The sequence below is a fragment of the Trematomus bernacchii genome, unplaced genomic scaffold (assembly GCF_902827165.1).
Source record: "Trematomus bernacchii unplaced genomic scaffold, fTreBer1.1, whole genome shotgun sequence".
Taxonomy (NCBI): Eukaryota; Metazoa; Chordata; class Actinopteri; order Perciformes; family Nototheniidae; genus Trematomus; species Trematomus bernacchii.
This window is the reverse complement of record NW_022987728.1, coordinates 912,891-932,365: the sequence shown is the minus strand read 5'-3', so window position 1 is coordinate 932,365 and position 19,475 is coordinate 912,891. Positions and strand designations below refer to the sequence as shown.

General features: G+C 42.1%; 1 protein-coding gene across 1 annotated transcript; it reads left to right on the top strand.

The window, feature by feature from the left end:
* The first annotated feature begins 3,596 nt into the window (after nucleotides 1-3,596).
* gpr185b (G protein-coupled receptor 185 b) lies at nucleotides 3,597-7,294 on the top strand. The gene is given in 3 exon segments (XM_034145591.1): nucleotides 3,597-3,692; nucleotides 6,221-7,152; nucleotides 7,154-7,294. Coding segments are annotated over 2 exon segments (1,071 nt in total). The 5' UTR covers nucleotides 3,597-3,692; nucleotides 6,221-6,222.
* The last annotated feature ends 12,181 nt before the right edge of the window (nucleotides 7,295-19,475 follow it).

Below are 19,475 nucleotides of genomic sequence, written 5' to 3'. Positions count from 1 at the left end.
CACCCATTTAGTTAGAAAGAAATGATGTTAAAGTGGAAGCTATTATCATATCCAAGCAGAGCAGCAGTTCATTAATAAGAGCGTCGAGGGGAATTAGACTGAATTTGACCACCTCCACCTCTTAGAATATGATATTCATTATGCTTTTTGGGGTTTTCCCTTTCCTGTAGTGTGTTATTCAGATTTTAGTGCATGGTCGGAAAAGGCTAAAATCCCTGTGTTCCTCCATAGGGGGTTTCTCTCTCACCCCCCCTGTCTGAAACAACTCCATTGGACTCCTTTGTTTACTTCTGTGACATAATCACAATTTAAAGGGGACCTATCATGCAAAATGCACTTGTGTGCGTCTTTTATACATGAATATGTGTCCCCGGTGTTCCAGGGAACTCACCAAGTGTCAGAAAACACAACCCTCTCTATTTTCCTCCATACCCAAATCTCTAAAAAAGGGGCTGCAACGGATCTGATAAAAACTGATCCAGATTTGAACACTGTCCTGACGTCAGGACGGTGGCGCTACGGCTATTGGGCCAACTCCACCAATCAGGAGGAGACAGCCACGGCCATTGCCGTTCGAAAGCGCTGGAGACGCTGTAGTACATATGCCAGGCCTGTAGATGGTGCTGTTCTCACAGAATCTGCCCTTGCAAAAACAGCTATAAATTGTCAAATTGAGCAAAATGAGGCATGGCTAAAATGCATGATCTGTTTGGTATTTTGAAAAAAAAAAAGTATAAATATGCCTTATATAGGTATGGTCCTACACTATATTATTCAAATATAGCATGATAGGTCCACTTTAACTAATCGCTTTTAGTGGATAGTGCTCCAACACATTGTACGTGATTGGGCGGGACATCTCTAAGCGGTTGACTAATCACAACAGAGCTGGCCAGCTAACCAATCATAGCAGACTGGGCTCTGGTTTCAGACAGAGGGTGAAAAGATAAGACATTGAATGTGCAGAAATACAAAAATGGAGATAACAAATTTGATCTTTACAGTTAAAAAAAAAAACGGGGTAAATTCTCAAGATGTTCTGGAGCTTTTTGTCACGTGATCTTCATCAGCAGCTGTAGGTAGCCTGTTGCTATGGAAATACACAGTACATGTGTTAATAATAAAATAAACGACTGCAAAATGTAATAAAACAGAGAAAAATACATTGATCCTATTTTTTTTTAAATGTTGATTCCTTAAGGGCACAGGTGTTTTTCATAACATCTTCACTGCTCAGGTTGAGGCTGGGAATAAGATGAAAAGCTAAAACTAAATCTTATCTCGTGACATAAATGCTAACGCTAATATATCAGTGCGAGCTAATAGGGCTGACAAAATGTATTGGTAAGAATCTGCTTTATACTAAATACTGGTGAATAACTGCAGAGCCCTATAGCCACTTAGGAAACTAACATCTGCTTAAAAGTATTACTAAAATATAGATTTAGGGATTTACAGCACCTGGCAATCAAAATATAGGATTTTGGATTATACTGGCCTCATCAGGTCAGTGTGTGTAATTCAATGAAAACTAACAGGTCTTTTTTGTCTCACCTGTGACCACACCCTTGAGTTACAATGTTACATGTGACTATCCTTGTGTCAATTTATGTGGGTTGGTTTTCTATCAAACAACACATTATTGCAACACACACTTCTTAGTCAATCCAACATTTACATCTTCATCATTATAACTTCATCAACCTGCCAGAGCAAGTTGGTTTTGAGGCCACAGATGATGTGAAGAAGCCTGCAGCACTCTCTCACTCTCTCACACACACACACACACACACACACTCGCGCACACATGCACTCGCACACACACACACCACAACACACACACACACCACACACACACACACACACACACACACACACACACACACACACACACACACACACACACACACACACACACACACACACACACACACACACACACACAACACACACACACACCACACACACACACCACACACACCACACACACACACACAACACACACACACACACACACACACACACACACACACATCTGCTTAACATATCTGTTGTTGGGCTCCTTACATCCGCACCAGCTTCTTCATGCATGGCGACACACATGCGAGTAATGATACCCAGCAGCTCTGTGAGGTTGCATAAGCATCAGCACGCTGTATAGCTGCTTTGCATTGTCTGCAGAACTCAAGCATGCACACACACTTTACAAGATGCAGCTGCAGCAGAAGCTAATTTTAGCACACATGCATTTTTTGTTGGTTATTAATCACACCCTTTTCACGCTTTAAAGTGAAAGGAAGAAGTGTCGTGAAAGGTCCAGTAAAATACCACCACTTATATTTATATTTAACCTCAGTTTTAAAAACAATAAAAAAAGGTGGATTTGGCTCAGGGGGGAAATGGGTCTGTAATAATCGCTGGTGGTTCGACACCAATTTTACTGGGGGGGGGGCCGTGCTGGGGCCAGTTGCTGAATAAGAGAGGCGCATTTGCAAAGTACCTTACATTTTAGTTCAGTAACTTACTTTACCATTAACTTAAATGCAGTTTGGGATAAACAACACAAATAGTTTTGCAGCCAAACATTGTTTTTATTGTATTTCTTAATAATGTAGGCAATTTATTTTTTAGTAAGTTTCAATGTTTCACCCCCTATGCTACTTTTAGGGTCAGTGGTTCGATCCCCAGTCCCTGTAGTCAACATGTCAAAGTGTGGGGAAGACACTTAACCCTAAATTGCTCCTGGTGTGCAGAGTTGGGAGAATCTGGTACTTGAGTAAAAGTAGAAGTACCAGAGAATACTCTGTTACAGTAAAAGTCCTGCATTCAAAATGTTACTCAATTAGAAAAGTATTATCATCAAAATATAGTTAAAGTAGCGACAGTAAAAGTAGTCATTGTGCAGATTGGTCCATTTCAGAATAATATATATGATATGTTTTATAATGATTGATCATTAAAGTGTTCTCAAAGCTGGTAAAGGTGCAGCTAGTTTGAATGACTTTGTATACTGCAGGGTAGCTTGTGAATTTACTCCAGGTGGAACTAAAGTCTGATTTAACACTTGATTATATTTCACATCATTCATCCACATCTGTAAAGTAACTAATTAAATACATGTAGTGGAGGAAAAGTACACTATTTAACTCTGAATTTTAGTGGATTAGAAGAATAAAGTAGCAACACGTGTAAATACTCAAGTACAAGTCTCTTACAATTGTACTTAAGGCTACTTGAGTAAATCTTAGTTACTTTCCACCACTGCTGGTATGTCAAAAGAATGGAAGTCAATGCTAAAAATATATATAAATAGTAGGCAACAGTCGACCTATATTCCTAAATAAAAGCAGAGCTGAGTTTCCTCCACTAAAGGTGAACATATTATTCACTTATCCTCCCTCTCCGTGATTCACACGCGCCGACCATGATGACGGTGAGTGGAGGTTCTGACGTCAGACGAGGAGAATGACACGCTCGTCCAATGAGGGGCCGGGGATGTGCAGCGCGAGGACGGAGCCGCCGACAGAAGGCTAATAACCATGCCAACCGAGGAATATAGCGCGCGCCGCTGAAAAGGGGGGAGACCCTGGGAGAGAAAAAAACACACATGCACGCATAAAGTGAAGGATAACGGACGAGAGAGCTGTTTCCTGCAAGGGAAGAAGAAGAAGAAAAACAAGAAGAAGAAGCTGGTAAATTCCTCTCTTTTTGTGTCTCTGTGTGGCGTGGTCTCCCCCCTCTCTCCCTGCCTCCCCCCGCCCCCCCTCTTAGGGACTGCACTGCCGCAGCTGAATGAAACAGATCCAGGTATTTATTGTTCTGTGTTTCGCTAAAACACGCTGAAATCTGAGCTGCAGGATGAAGCAGGTGCATGGAGGCAGGGTGTCTGATTGGCTTGTGGGAAAAAAGTTCCCAGAGTAACGGATTACATGTAACGGGATTACGTAATCAGGATACTAGACAAATGTATTCCCTTACAGTTACATGAAAAGACAAAACAGATTACGGTTACATTTTAAACAAAAAAGGGGACTACAAGCAGCATTTCAATACGTTTTAAATGTAAAATGTATATATTGTGTAGGGACTGGGAGACGTAGGCCTACTACTTGGTTATTCGTTTTCACTTTTTTAGGCTACTTTTAATCTTTATTTTAAATATATTTTTTCAAATGCACTTCATTTATTAAGCAAAAACACTGTTTAGTTAATATATTAAACTAAATCAGCATACTATTCTGTATCCTAAAAGAGGACACGTTTTTAATCCTAAATATTAATTTTTTTAAGGTCACATTGTTCTGTTATTTTACATTATAAGTAAAAAAAACATCATATTTATTTTGTATTCATTTGCATTGCATTTGACAGTGAGTTAGTCCAAAAGTAACGGAAAGTAATCCGGGTTATATTTTGTTACTCGGATTATAGGTTATATTTTTTATTTTCATAGGTAACTAGTAATTGTAACGGATTACATTTTTAAAATAACTCCGGTTTCTGTGGTGCTGAAGCCGGTGACCTTCCCCGGTTTGCAGTCATTGACGGTGAAAGTGAGTGCGTGTTTGCGCGTGCACAACACCATGAAAGAGAGATGAAAAATAAAGGGGGCGGAGGAAGGGTGTGTGTGTGTGTGTGGAGGCTGAGGTGGGAGTTGTGAGAGAGAGAGAGGGGAGACATTTTTTTGTGAATGGAGCTCCATCCTCCTGGCATCTCTCGGCTCCGCGGATCTAAAATTAGCCTCGCGCTGGATTTTTTTTTTTTTTTATATGTGTCTGCGTGCGACTGATCTGAATCCGAATTAAAGCACAGTTCTTATTAATGTAAACGGAGCTCACACGCACGAGACTATAGGACAGCAGCTATATACCGCGCGCGCCGTGCCCCAGGACGTCATGCACCATTTTTAGAGATGTTCTAAAAATAGAAATGTGTTGATGATGGTTCTGACTGTGAGGAAATTCACCTTCTTCAGGATCCGGCATCTTCTAGGTACGACTGCATTAGATTGAAGCTTTGGTGGCTGTTTCATTGTCAGTTGTTTGATTTAATTGTGCATGCTTTGGTCAGAAATGGGGCAAAAATGGAAGGAATATTTCAGAAATGTATGGGTTACTTTCCTCTCTTTGTGTGCGTGTCCACCATGGGCGGTTCTAGAGGGGGAGGGGGCTTGTACCCAGTGGTGTACAATAACTAAGTAGATTACTCAAGTACTGTACTTAAGTCACATGTCGAGGTATTTGTAATTAACTTGAGTATTACCATTTTTTGCTATTTTGTACTTCAGATTTTGATGAATGATGTGAAATATAATCAAGTGTTAAATCAGACTTTAGTTCCACCTGGAGTAAATTCACAAGCTACCCTATTTACAAAGTCATTCAAACTAGCTGCACCTTTACCAGCTTTGAGAACACTTTAATGATCAATCATTATAAAACATATCATATATATTATTCTGAAATGGACCAATCTGCATAATGACTACTTTTACTGTCGCTACTTTAAGACACAAATTCTGATAGTAAAACAAAAACCAATAATGCTAATTTATGTTAAATCTCGTGCCGACGTGTGGGCTTCGGGTCAAGAGCATATTTGTTTTCATGAATGAATGAATGAACCGATGGATGGATGAAAAACGTATTTTTTGCCCCTCCGTCTAAAAGGGGGATAAGCGTTAAAGCCTCCTTTCCTCACCTCCTTTGTTTTGTCCTCGTCTCCTATGCTGTTTTCTCTCCCTTACTCACACTATCATCATACTTTGTATCCACAACCCCTTTACCCATCTTTTTCATCTACACATTTTTTTCTTTGATTTCTATCAACCTTTTTCCCCTCACATTTTATTTTTAAACTCGGCATCTCTTTTGGCTCCGTCAACCATTTCTCCTTTCATTTATCTTTATCGTCTTTTTCAAACCCCTCATCTTAGCCTTTTTCTGACCTGACTAACTAACCCTCTCATTCTTCTTTCCCTTTTCCCTCTGGCTTTTTGTTGTGCATATTTTAACATGACCCTTTTCTGAACATTTCCTTCTTACACGTTATCGCCTGCAATCCCTCCTTGCTACTGTTTTTCACCTCAATTCTCTCCATCCTTTTTACATTTCTTACCACTTCTTCTTTAATACATTCCTTTAGTTTTCACCTCTGAACTCTCCTATTCTTCTTTACACTCCCCTAACCTTCCTCCTCCTTCCTCTCCCTTTCTCTCCAGCTATGATTCTCTCCCTGGCCGCAGTAGCAGCCATGAGTAGCGGTGGGGGAAGCAGCCTAAACTCCTCCTCCCCCCTCGACCCCTTCGACTCCTCCACCTCCTGGAGCCTCGCCGAGGACCCCTCAAACTCCTCCTCTGAGCCCGTGGTGAGGACCCTGACCCCTGACTTCCAGCCGGCCACCACCGCTGTCGCCATCCAGGAAGTAAACCCGTGGGACATCGCTCTGTGTGTCACCGGGACGCTCATTTCCTGCGAGAACGCACTGGTGATCGCGGTTCTGTTCTACACGCCGACTCTCCGCGCGCCCATGTTCATTCTGATTGGTTCCCTGGCCGTGGCGGACCTCATGGCCGGTCTGGGCCTCATCTTGAACTTTGTCTTCACGTATCTCATCGACAGCTCCGTGGAGTTCGTGACGCTGCTGTCTGTCGGACTTTTAATCTCCGCTTTCTCCGCGTCCGTGTTCAACATCCTCGCCATCACGGTGGACCGCTACCTGTCGCTGTACAACGCCCTGACCTACCACACGGAGCGCACGGTCACCTTCACCTACCTGATGGTGGTCTTCATCTGGGTGTTGTGCGTGACGCTGGGTTCGCTGCCGGCTCTGGGATGGAACTGTCTCCGAGACGAATCCACGTGCAGCATCCTGCGACCCGTCACCAAAATCAACGCCGTGGCCCTCGCCGTCACCTTCCTGCTCGTCTTCGCCATGATGATGCAGCTCTACCTGCAAATCTGCAAGATCGCCTTCCGCCACGCGCAGCAGATCGCCGTGCAGCACCAGTTCGTGGCCATCTCCACCACCAAAGGGGTCTCCACGCTGTCGGCCATCTTGTGTGCCTTCGGGGCGTGCTGGCTGCCGTTCGCCATGTACTCCATCGTGGCCAACTCCAGCTACCCGGCCATATACACGTACGCCACGGTGTCCTCCGGCCACCTGCTGCTCCGTCATCAACCCCATCATCTACGCTTTCAGAAACCCAGACATCCAGAAGTCGCTGTGGGTGGCCTGCTGTGGGTGCTTCCCGTCCAACCTGTCCCTCAGACCCAGGACCTCCAGTGACGTGTAGCACGGGAAGGTTGGTTTTCTGTCTGGCATGATGCTTGACGCTGAGTCAGGGTAGTAGAAGATAGAGCACGAAGATGAGGAGGTTGAAGGCTGTGAGGACGGAGATTTCCTCGACTCTTCATATCAGGGCGAAACGCACGGCTGGCCACGGTAAAAGTGTCACGGGAAGAAGGGTGCATGGTCAAAAAAAAAGATAGCGCTAACACAGATCATGTTGAGTGACGAAGGTGGCGTGAAACCAACTGCAAAAGCCTGTTTAAGGTATCCTCTTGGTGGCGTCAGGTGACTTTTTCCACTGACCTCTTTCGGTTGAGGCCTACTTCTTAAAAAAGTAGCATATATGTGACGGCAGAATTTAGGCAGAAATGTCCTCAAATCTCCACAGGACCTGAGCTTTTTGGAGCACTGCATGGTTATGCAACCAGAAGGTGTGAAACAGTCTTAAAATACTGTATGTGTTTTCACTGATGTGTTTGAAATTAAGTGGATAAAAATACAACGAGCTAAATATACACAACGAATGACCTTGAGTTTTCTCAATGAGCTATCTTTGCCGTCTAGAATATTTCCTCCCCTGAAACATATTTGAACATCGGTGTCCTTGAGCGGATGCAGATTAAAGTAATCAGTGAGTTTATTCACAGATAATGATGTGGTATTATGGATATTGAAAATTAGATGGTGGTCCCGTGATCATTAGCATTGCTGCCAAGCTCATTTTGACTTTTCCCAATGCCAACAGCACCGTCTGCATTTGTCAAAGCCACAAACACATCTGAGGTATCCTAACACACGCCTCTCAGAAGAAATCCACTCCTGACATGCAGAGAAAACCGCGGTCGTTTGCTCAAACCTAGAGAGGGATTTCCACATTTAGCCCCGCCGCGTGTTGTCCTTGGTGTGATGAAACCAAATCTGCTCCCCGTCTGAGAAAAAAAAACGTGTTTCTCAGCCAGCCGCTGCCTAACTGAAGCAGAGAGAGCACCAAGGACAGCGCCACTGCAGAGCGCTGCTACCCTGGGAAATGCTTTCTGCTGCGGGGGGGAAGAGCACTGGAAAGTAGGCTACAATGTCTCCTACAACATCTTGAATGTGAGACGGGCGTTTAAAAAGGGCCTTTCCAGCTTTAAAGGAGCGGGATTGCAACACATTCAGTGTCAATTCATGTTTATCTCTTGCATACATGATGCTTAAATGTGCTTTTAGGATCATTCGACTCATGCAAGATGTGTTCCAAACTATGGAAAATCATGCAAACATCCACTATAGCACGACTATGACCCTGTCCTTTCTACCCTTCACCGTTCCCCGGCCTCTCTTGTATCTCAGCAGCAGAAATTATGCATGAGAAACGCAATGTATGGCCCCATGAGTGCCAGTAAAGCAAGCCTTCTGACATGGGTGAGGTGAAAGCAGCTGATGTTTTTCAGAGGCGATGGGGAGGGGGGGGGGGGGCGGTGTTTATCTGCATCCGCATAACGCCTTTAGAGACAGCAGCCTAACTTCATTGCCCAATTGATTATCCATTAGCTAGAGCCGAGCACGATCCATATCAAATAGGTCATTTTTCATCTAAGCTGCCCTGTCTGGCTACGGTACTTTTCAAGATGGACTTGCCATAGATCTGCAAAAAAACTATTTTGACATGTTTGCTAGGACAAGTCTGTATGAACATGTACACAAAAACTAATGCTGTTAAACACGAGCCTCCGATGGTCGAAATTCTCTCTACGCCTTCCATTTTCACTTGCAGCCTGTCAGCAGTTGCTGGATATTGGCTGCACACACACACACACACACACACACACCCCTCTGAGGGCTCGGCGGGTTAATGAGAAGCGAGAGAGGCGAGGTGACGCGGCGTGAAACAGAAGCGCCAGGCGAGACGCGCCTTAACGTAACCCCAACACACCCAATCAGGAGGAAGTCATTTCCCACTGAAAAGGGCATCATGTAAGTTAAATCCGGCTAATGTTAATAACGTCTCGGTAATAATAGCGCCGGGAATTGGCCCCCGTGTACAGAGAGGGGATTTATTTCCAACCTTGATCTGCATTTAAATGATCCACAGAGGTAGTTGGTCACTCTCCTCTACTCACTAAGCTTTAGCATGCTGCTAATGAACACACGCGGGAGGTGCACTGGCTTTGGGAAAACACTTCGTAGAAACTGTACAGGCTGTAGTTTTAAACTCACCACAGGGAGTCACTTCCAAACTCAACGCTTTCTACCAAATAAACCACAACGATAGACGATAGAGAACACACTCTGAAAATGGCGCTCAGGAGACGCAGGATCTTTTTCTAATAGTGTACAATGAGACTTAGAGTTGAAGTGTTTTTATATTTTTCTTGGCAGCAGCAAACAATCAGTTGTTTTTACAGCAGTTGTTAGCAGAGCAACAGCTACACTCGTCTGTCGATGACTTTGTTGGAGAAAAGGCAGATTCTCTCGTGTCTTTTTTTGTGTTTTTTGGGCCTTATTGGAACAAAAAGTCCATCGCAATAACGTCCAAATGTGTTTTGCTGTGTACAAAAAGCCAATGGAGAAAAAGACAGGATGATCGAGAGAGGTGGTTGGCACTGAGGGGTTTTAAATCAAGAGCACATTGTACTTTATTTGATGGGAAATTAGTTTGCTGGCTGAAAATACATGTTCAGTAAGAAAAGCAACTCATTAAAGTAGGAAGAATCCAATGTCGCAGTTGTTTCACGAGTGTAAGATATATCAAATGTTATGATATCAGTGTAAAACCAAGAATATTTAAAGGTCACAGATGTTAAAACGAGTCGACCACCTTCCTCTATCACTCTCTCTTTTTGCTCAATCCCTCCATTGAAGGAACTGCCTCACTGTAAAAGACTTGCATCACATGTTGAGTGACATTATTTTTGATTTCTCTGAAGCTGAAAGATGGATGAGTTCTGTTGGCTAGCTTGGTGAAAGAGAGATAATGAAATGTATTCCACGCAGCATTGTGATGCAGATCTTACTGGCACACAGTTCTCTGGAGGCACAACGATGTGTGAGACGTAGTCACCTGAGTTTGGAGACGCTAGATGGGACGCGGGATTATATTACCGAGGGGTTATGAGATAATGGCGAAACTGAGCTAGCTAGGCTAATGCTAACGCTAACATACTGGATGTAGATTTCTACTTTATTAAGGGTTACAAAAACGAATTTGATCCAAGTCTGAAGGGAATCATGAACGCTAAGTAAAACCACAGATCAGCCATTGTTTGCGTGCTCTGATTGGAAGTTTAAATCCAGCATTGCTCAGCAGGAAGAGTCTGAACAGCTGATCTGAAGTCAGTTATTACCCCCCCTCTGTATTTTTAACATCGTGTCTGACGGTCCCATCTGGCGTGTCCACTCAGTGATGGTTTTAAGAAAGATAACACTCATCTGTGAATATGCCACCCAGTCAACCCTTCCTGGGGCAGGAGTGGAGCGACCACTCACTGTGTGTGTGTGTGTGTGTGTGTGTGTGTGTGTGTGTGTGTGTGTGTGTGTGTGTGTGTGTGTGTGTGTGTGTGTGTGTGTGTGTGTTCTCCCCCCGGGATCATAGCCAATTGTAATGAACCATAACTCAACCAACTCTCCCTGTAAACACACGCAGAATGGTTTAGTCAGCCGCTATACAGGACTATAATTCAACTTAAAAGATGAAAAACATACTGTACAAGTGTGTGTGTGTGTGTGTGTTATTTTTCTTATGCAATGCTGTACAGAAATGTATATTTTTGTAATGTTCATCAGGGCATGAGTTACGAACATGTTGTGAGTGTGTGTGTGTGTGTGTGTGTTCTTCCTATTCTTCTGTGTTCTTCCTATAAACAAATGTCAAAAGTTTCTTTTGGGGGGTGGGTGGGGGGGGGGGGAGGGGGGGGGGGGGGGGGAATAAGTCGTGTGTCGGATATGCTGAAAAAGTGCCATATTTTTCGACTTTCTAGTGTCTTATTTGTTTTTGTGTACATACACGTTTATCAGAGATGTGAGTCTGAAGTCGCCAGAGTCAGAAAATCTGTAAACAAGAAAAAAAAAAAACTTGACCTTGATGTTATTGATCACTGCACTGTACGGAGCAAACAACCGGAAGGGAAAAAGACCAATTTCCCCAAACTAAACTAAAACCCTCTGTAATATCAGACAGATCAGTGTTTCTGTTAAAAATGTCTTCTTGACTTGCAGTTTTTCCATAACACACACCCAGAGAGGCACAGAGCGGGGGGGGGGGGGGGGGGGGGGGGGGGGGGGGGGGGGGGGGGGTGGGGTGGTGTGGGGGTGGCGTTGTACGTCACAGATTCAGGTTTCCAGTGACGTCAATTTTGTCTGAGTCGTGTCAAGAGGAGCAGGTCGTTTCAAAGACATCCCCCTCTCTTCCTCCTTTCACAACCCTCCTCCTCACTTTCACCTCCCACTCATCACCTCTTTTACAAGGCCCTCGTCTTCTCTTCAGTCTTTCGGCCTTTTGCAAATACATCTCTTTACCTTTACTTATCTATCATGCCAATTCAGTTTGTCCTCCGTCTGTTTATGCTACACTATAGCCACCTTCATTTTTCCGTCTCTCTTTTCCTCCCTTCTCTTCCACATTTTGCTATCCTCGGCTTGCAGGAAGTGAGTCGGTCAGGCTAAAAATAGTTACCCTGAGAGCAGATAAAACGAGCGAAAAACAAACAGACAAGGAAAAAGAAGAGGGGAGGTGGTTAAAGAGGTAGAAATCGACACTCCTCTCCATTCACTTTTGCGCGATAGACAAAAACATTCACTTCATCCTGTTTAGTCATCCCTCTTCTTTGCACAAGCACATTTTCTATTTTCACTCTCCTTCTCCATCCCGTTGAGTCCCTCTTTTTCTTGTTCCTCCTGAGCACAAACAAGGGTTTTTAAAGCAGGGGTCGGGGCGAGTGTCTACAGCGACGAAGCAGGAGTTAGCACGGCTAGGCTAACGTTTTCCCTCTGTAAGCTACAACCTGGCAACACTTCAGGCAAGCAGAGATTGTCAATCAGAAAAACCATCACAGAGCTAATTTTCTATTGGACCGAGTATGGCCTTCATAGAAAAAAACACCTTGTTTTATGCATTGATATTGTTGGTCTGGAAGAGGAAGCAGCATCACTGGTTTTAAATCCTCAAGGTGAGGGTGTTCTGGGTAATGACACTGTGATTCGGTGTCCTTGAATCATGTTTTTTTTAAATTTATTTGTAATGTATTTATTTTGTTCCTCTTGTCGTGAAACAGTCGGTTACGATTAAAAGTACAAATGCACTTTATAAAGATGGACATGTTACACATTGCACTTGTAAATGTCGAATGTAAAACCTTGAAGAGAAAGATTTATTTTTTACTATTGTACATAAATGAGAACAGACGACAACAAAAAAAGACTGCAAAAAAGAAAAATAGTGGAAAACAATTTGCCAAATAAACTGAGAACAACAAACAGAAGAAAGTTGGTGTTTTTCTGTGTGCTGGAATGGAGTCCATGACGTCGGTGTGTGTGTGCGTGTGTGCGTGGGAGATTGCGTGACATTGAGTGTAGGTGTTTTTTTTACGAGTGTGTGTGTGTGTGTGTGTGTGTGGGGGGGATTGTGAGTCAATATCGCAGGTCACTGTAGTGTTAAGGAAAGCCTGCAAGTATAAAAAGACGCCGCTGAATTATTAAACCACTCCCTGCTTGCATAACAGCAGAACGCACACACACACACACACACACACACACACACACACACACACACACACACACACACACACACACACACACACACACACACACACACACACACACACACACACACACACACACAGCACATGCACACACACACACACACACACACACACACACACACACACACCACACACACACACACACGACACACACACACACACACACACACAGGAAAAAGTCCAGAGGGAGAGAGACGAAAAGGAAAGGTGTAAAAAAATGTCTGAGGGAAGATGGATGGTTTGTGTTAGCGTGATGTTTCTCGAGGGACAGGTTGTCTTTTCACAAGAAACACACACATTTGTTATCCGTGTGTGTGTGTGTGTGTGTGTGTGTGTGTGAGGGTGGGGTACAGGGACATTAAAGCTTAATAAATAATTGACAATGCAGCAGGAGTTTTTAGTCATGCACATCTATGATGGAGGTGAGTGAATGTGAGGGAATTTAACCTTTAAATCAATCAAATCTGCTTGTGTTTGTCGATGAAAGTGTGAACGACACGAGCGCGAGGCTGTGTGTTTGTGTGTGTTCGACTCCTTGACTCACCTCTATGAGGGGTCCACATGCAGGGGAAGAGCTCCACCATGTGGCCAGAGGTAAGTACTGGAAAGACGAGGGGAAAAAGACGCAGCATACACACACACACACACACACACACACACACACACAACACACACACACACACCACAACACACACACACACACACACACACACACACACACACACACACGACACACACACACACACACCACACACACACACACACACACACACACACACACACACACACACACACACACACACACCTTCTTTACGTCATTACAGCAATCCCTCAAAACAACCTTACAGTCTCTATCTCCCTCACCCATATACTCACTCCCCCTCCTGTCTGTCTCCCCATCTCTCTATGAGTCAGAAGGCTCTCCACCGTGCTGCAGGATGCTGCAAATCACCTCCATGTACGTGCATGTGCAAACATATGAATAAAAGAGCACAGAAGGTGGTGGTATTCCTGCATCTGCCGTGTCCTCTTCACCCTGATCTGACATTTTAATGAACACTTGATTGAAACCTGTGAAGATTATTACCTCCATGTGGCCAGGAAATGATACGTGTACTTGAAGTAAAGCGGATATTAATGACACATCATTGACTAATCTTTTCAGACAGTTATTTTAAATATGTAATGTGATGTCCTACATGTCCCAGAATGCCTTGACAAACCATTTAAGACTTACAGATGAGGAATTTGATGTTAAGATGGTACGAGCAGATCAACAGTGATTACAAATCCCATAAAAAGGAAATTAGATGAGTTGCACACATGGTACATTTACTGAGCACACAACAGTACACATACCAGAGCTCTCAGATTAATTGAACTATCTTTAGCCATCCACCTGCTGCCTTGATGCTCCGCCAACAAGCTGCTTTAAAAGCCATTTGGCAACAGACTTGCTGCAATAAGAAGTAAACCATGTCTTTTTTTGACATGTATAAACAGCACAAACGTTTTTAGTAACTATGAAAAATCCACTTAATTTCCAGAGCGTTTTTTGTATTCTTCACCTCTAAGCACTTTTGTTAAATTTGTTTAAAACTTAAGAAAGTCTCATATGAACCGAAATAACACTTGGAGTTCATAGGCGGAGTTTGACATTTGCGCTTGGGGGGGCAAACCTTTTTTACTGACGTCAGTACACAGTCCCAACTATTGTGTGGGGTGCTACGGATACAGTAGCAATAAAGCCAGCGCTCACCGCACTGAGTATGACTTTTGATGGCCCCCCTGACCGCCCGCAAAATCCGCCTATGTTGGAGTTCCTCAGGGCTCTATGTCTGGTCCTCTCATATTTAGCATACGTACTTATATAAAGACAAATTACACAAAATAAAGAATTAAAGGTGAGGATTTTACCCTTTGCAGACCATTTACATGCACACATACCCATATAACACACTACAGGAAAGGCAAAAACCTGAAAGAACATACAGTATTCAATCAGCGAATCAATCTTTACGACCTACCTCGATACTGGTTCCTTGGGAGTATCCAATATGTCGCCTCTGCTGCTTTTTCTGTGTCATTTCACGTAAGCTTTCACTTCTGGAAACAGCACATTAAGATAAGGCTTCAGAAACATGTTGCCCTTGGTGGAAATGTTGTGCTGGATGTACTTACACTGCAAATTGAGTCCTTGAGGTAGGTGTAAAGGTCAAACAGCGCCACTTCAGCAAATGAGTCATAAGTGGATCCACAGATGGCATGCATGTCTCCTTTCAGACTCAACACAGCAATCTTCCACAGGTCATGGTTCTTTGTATCTGAAGGATTCAGTGCAACAAAAGGTCAGTGGCTATTTCAAAAAGTGTTTAAAAGTGGGTCTTCAATTGAAATATATTTTTAAGGTCAAATAACATTATTATAAAAGGGACTGTACTGGTGATTTGACAAAAATATAATTGTTAAACTGTAAAAGAGGTTGCCCAAGCTTGTTAAAGGTCTGTACAAGTAGATATTCATAATGAAACCTATAAATCAAATCTATGGTAATGACTGGAAAATGTATTTCTATACTTCTTAATTGGGTAAGCAGTAGTTTAAATTAAGAATAGTATAGTATTCAGTCTCTCAAACACTAGATCCAGTCTGTCAAATCGCAACTTTTTTTTTAACAAACGCCAGTACAGTATAAGGACATGACATAACGTACTCGCAATTTTTTGACTTTTTATGACGTCAAATACAGAAAAAGGAATCCAAAATCTGGAAGGAAATATATCTGAGTCATCAAAAAAATTGGCAGGTCTCTTACAATGTCAGATAAATCAATTGCCTTTAACCCTCCTGTTGTCTTCGGGTCAAATCTGACCGATTTACTACTTTCATCAATCATTACTTTTTTGTTTTACATTCGATTGCATTAAGGCTTTATGATATCCTTCACAGTAGACATTTGAACATATACAATTGCTGATCACCACTTTCATTGAGTTTTGGATGATTTAGTCAACTTTGTAACACCCATGTAACACCCGCGGTGTACCGCCATAAAGAAAAGGAATTAGTAACCATCTGATCAGCGCACGCACACACACACACACACACACACACACACACACACACACACACAACACACACACACACACACACACACACACACACACACACACACACACACACACACACACACACACACACACACACACACACACACACACACACACACACACACACACCCCTTATGTGCCCATCCCCCACATGGATCACACCTGGCACACGCAATACATGTTCAGTGTCTATTCTTTGTATATGTACTGCAGTTGTTCATGTATACCAGTAGTCTGATACAATATGTACAGTTTGAAAGGGTGTTAAATGAAATTTGGTGATGATTAATGGTTTTTGTGTTAATGTAATAGCAGTTAAAACAGGACCGATCAAATTTGACGGCCAGCACCAAAGTAAGGGGGGGAAACGAAGACAATAAGAGGGTTAAATCCGATTCAAAGACTCTGATTCTAAAATTAGGTCCAGACTTAAAATTAGACTCAAAGGATGCCAGAAACTCTCAATAACCTGAAACATTTCTTAAAAAGATTCATCTGCACTTTCAGACTTTGGTTAACAAACATTTTCTCACCCATTATGTCCCATGAGCATCTATGGTGCTTTTTTTTGGTATTTTCCACTGACCTCTCTTGCTCTCTCTCTCTGCTGTGTCACCATCTGTGCCCCGAAATGACTCCTCTCTCACAAACAGCACCCATTGGTTCCTCCTCCTCCTCCTCCTCCTCCTCCGCCTCGCCAAGAACCAGAAGAGCACGGCGCTGGTCCTGGAACCAATCATGTCGACACAGACGGGCGCGACACAACGCTGACAAAATGCACTGAGGATTTCTGGATGTACGTCAAGAGTTATGAGACGAGACACACAATCTAATAAATGATGATATCGAAGAGATGCCAGTTATATTAAACTATCTCATGCTGTGTCTTCCTGTAAGTATTAGGTTTCTTTTCCAAATATAGCTCCTAGTTTTTTTATGGCAACTTGACAAAAGGGTCAATTAAGGTCAGAACTTTAATTTGAGCTAAATCTGGGTCAACCCCTACATTAAAGCTCCTGAAAATTGGCTTAAAATCTTCAACTTTTCTCATTTAAAAAAAAGAATTCATGATTAAAGAAGGCCTTTTTTATTCAAGTTGTGACAAATAAATAATCCCTAGTATTTTTTTTTAACAACTGGGACTGATCGTCACCAAAACGGTCATTTTGCTTCTCATTCGTCAGTACATTTGAAAGAAAGTCATCTCAACTACTGTATGTCCACATTTGTGCGTACAGTTTCAAAACCCTTGTTGTATATTATTGCTATCACAGTTTGTGTGGATTACAACTATTATTGTTCAACAACACCAGCGAGAAAATACATAATTCATTTGTATGGCAAATCAACCCGAAAATACAAAAATAAGTCATTAATTGTTGAAAAAAGACAGGATAACAGTTTTGTTCACCATTTATTGTCTATAGTTACATGCATACTTGCTTACAGTTGGTTTTAGTGTGCAATACACAGTTTTATTTTGTTCCATTGTCTATGTTATATTACCCCAAATGGATTTTTTTTTACTTTCCAGGCTGCTTCGCCAAAAAGTCTATTCAACATGATTTCATTTCTCACATTTTCAACACATAATGGAGTATTCCCACAAGCCAGTAGCCATAGATACGAGAGGTTGATTTAAAAACTCGGGCAAAGTTTAGACTGATTTGGTTGGCAGGTATTTCCAATTATACATGTAGAAAAAAAGAGCGAGTGTTTTAAGGTTTTTCAGTCTTTATATTTTAAGGATATAAAGAGACCAATAAGTGCTTCATTGCTCGGGCAGAGGAAGTTGTATCCATGACTCTTGCTTCACATCTTGGTCCATGTGCTTTTACACTTTAATAATAATACCCATAAATACTTGACCAAACAATCAGGGAGAACCACCATCAACAACACGTCCATCAAATGTCCAGTTTTTAAGCCAGTTTGAGTTCTTCGACAGCGAGCCGTTCTGTAACGAGCATGTATTTATATACACACAACAACAAATAATAACTTCTTCACTAAAACAAACCCGGAAAAAAGCCTCGATCCCACCGACCAAATATGCTGTCAAAACAGTGTCTGGATTCATGTTGGACGCCTCTGATTGGTTTAGCTACTTTTCTATTTGGTGTCTTAAAGGTCAAAAGATATCCATCGTTTCAGGTTAAAATTGTGCCAAACTTTTAACAGCAATTTCCCCGCCTATATTTTTCAATGTGAGGCAGGAAGTAACTACACATTTTGACTGTAGTTATTTAGCTGTTTTTGAGTTTAAGTGCTTATATTGATGTATAATTAAGCTTTTTAGAAGGACTTGCTTCTCACAATTTGCCCAGATTATCTTTACCGGAAGTATCATAAAAGGACAAATAGAAACTATATCTTAAATTATAAATAGAAACAGTTTGAGAGGACATTTAAAAAGAGGCAATTGTGTCTCATGGTTCAAGAAAACCCCAAATGCTTCATTGCCAAACAAAACATTAAAAAAATCTATCACTTCTGGATAGGAACATTTAAAATAATGTAATATTAGGAAGTGCATAAATCTAACATTAAATTATGTTTTAATCCTGTTTTTTTTTAGGGATGTTAAGGCTCGAGAATAGATGAAAGGGAAGTATCCGGTAGGAAATGCTTCTCCGATGCGAGTTTAATCGTTTTTTCGTGTACCTCGACTACAGCCTGGAGTAGAAAACCCCCCCCCAAAAAAAGAAACCAAAGTGAACAACTCACTGCAGCACATTGTCAAAAGAAAAACCACGTTATATAAAAACACTACAGTCCAATCAGCTCATACGGAGGATTAGCCAAACCTATACTGAAAAGAGAATAGATAATATATTACTGTTGCAAGTCTCTTACACTTAGTATTTTATAGTCTGCGTTCACAAAGTGAGCGGGGTCGTATGAAGGCGTGACCTTTGACCCCGGCTCAGGATGACAAAAGCTTTGTGAGGGCGACTCCGGTGTGTGGTTAACGTGTGGAAGCGTTTATATATATATAAAGACCAATACCACGGCACACTGTCACTGCCTGAAATGTCATGAATGGTTACAAAATAATACGAATGGCGTAAACTCGCTCGCTTTGTTGTTCAATGCTGTGATATGGAAGATGAATGAGATTTAACAAAAGCTGGTGGCGCTGGTTTCCCCAAAAACATCGTTAACTTTTCAGCTATTACTTAATAAGGGAACTACTGTATATCACAATGATTAAGGTTTTAGGGATCAGAGATTGGCTTTTTTATCGCTTTACCAGAAATAAAATAATAGAAACATTATCCCATATTTGTCTTTGTGGATATTTCTATATTGTGCATGTCATGTTATTATAAAATTA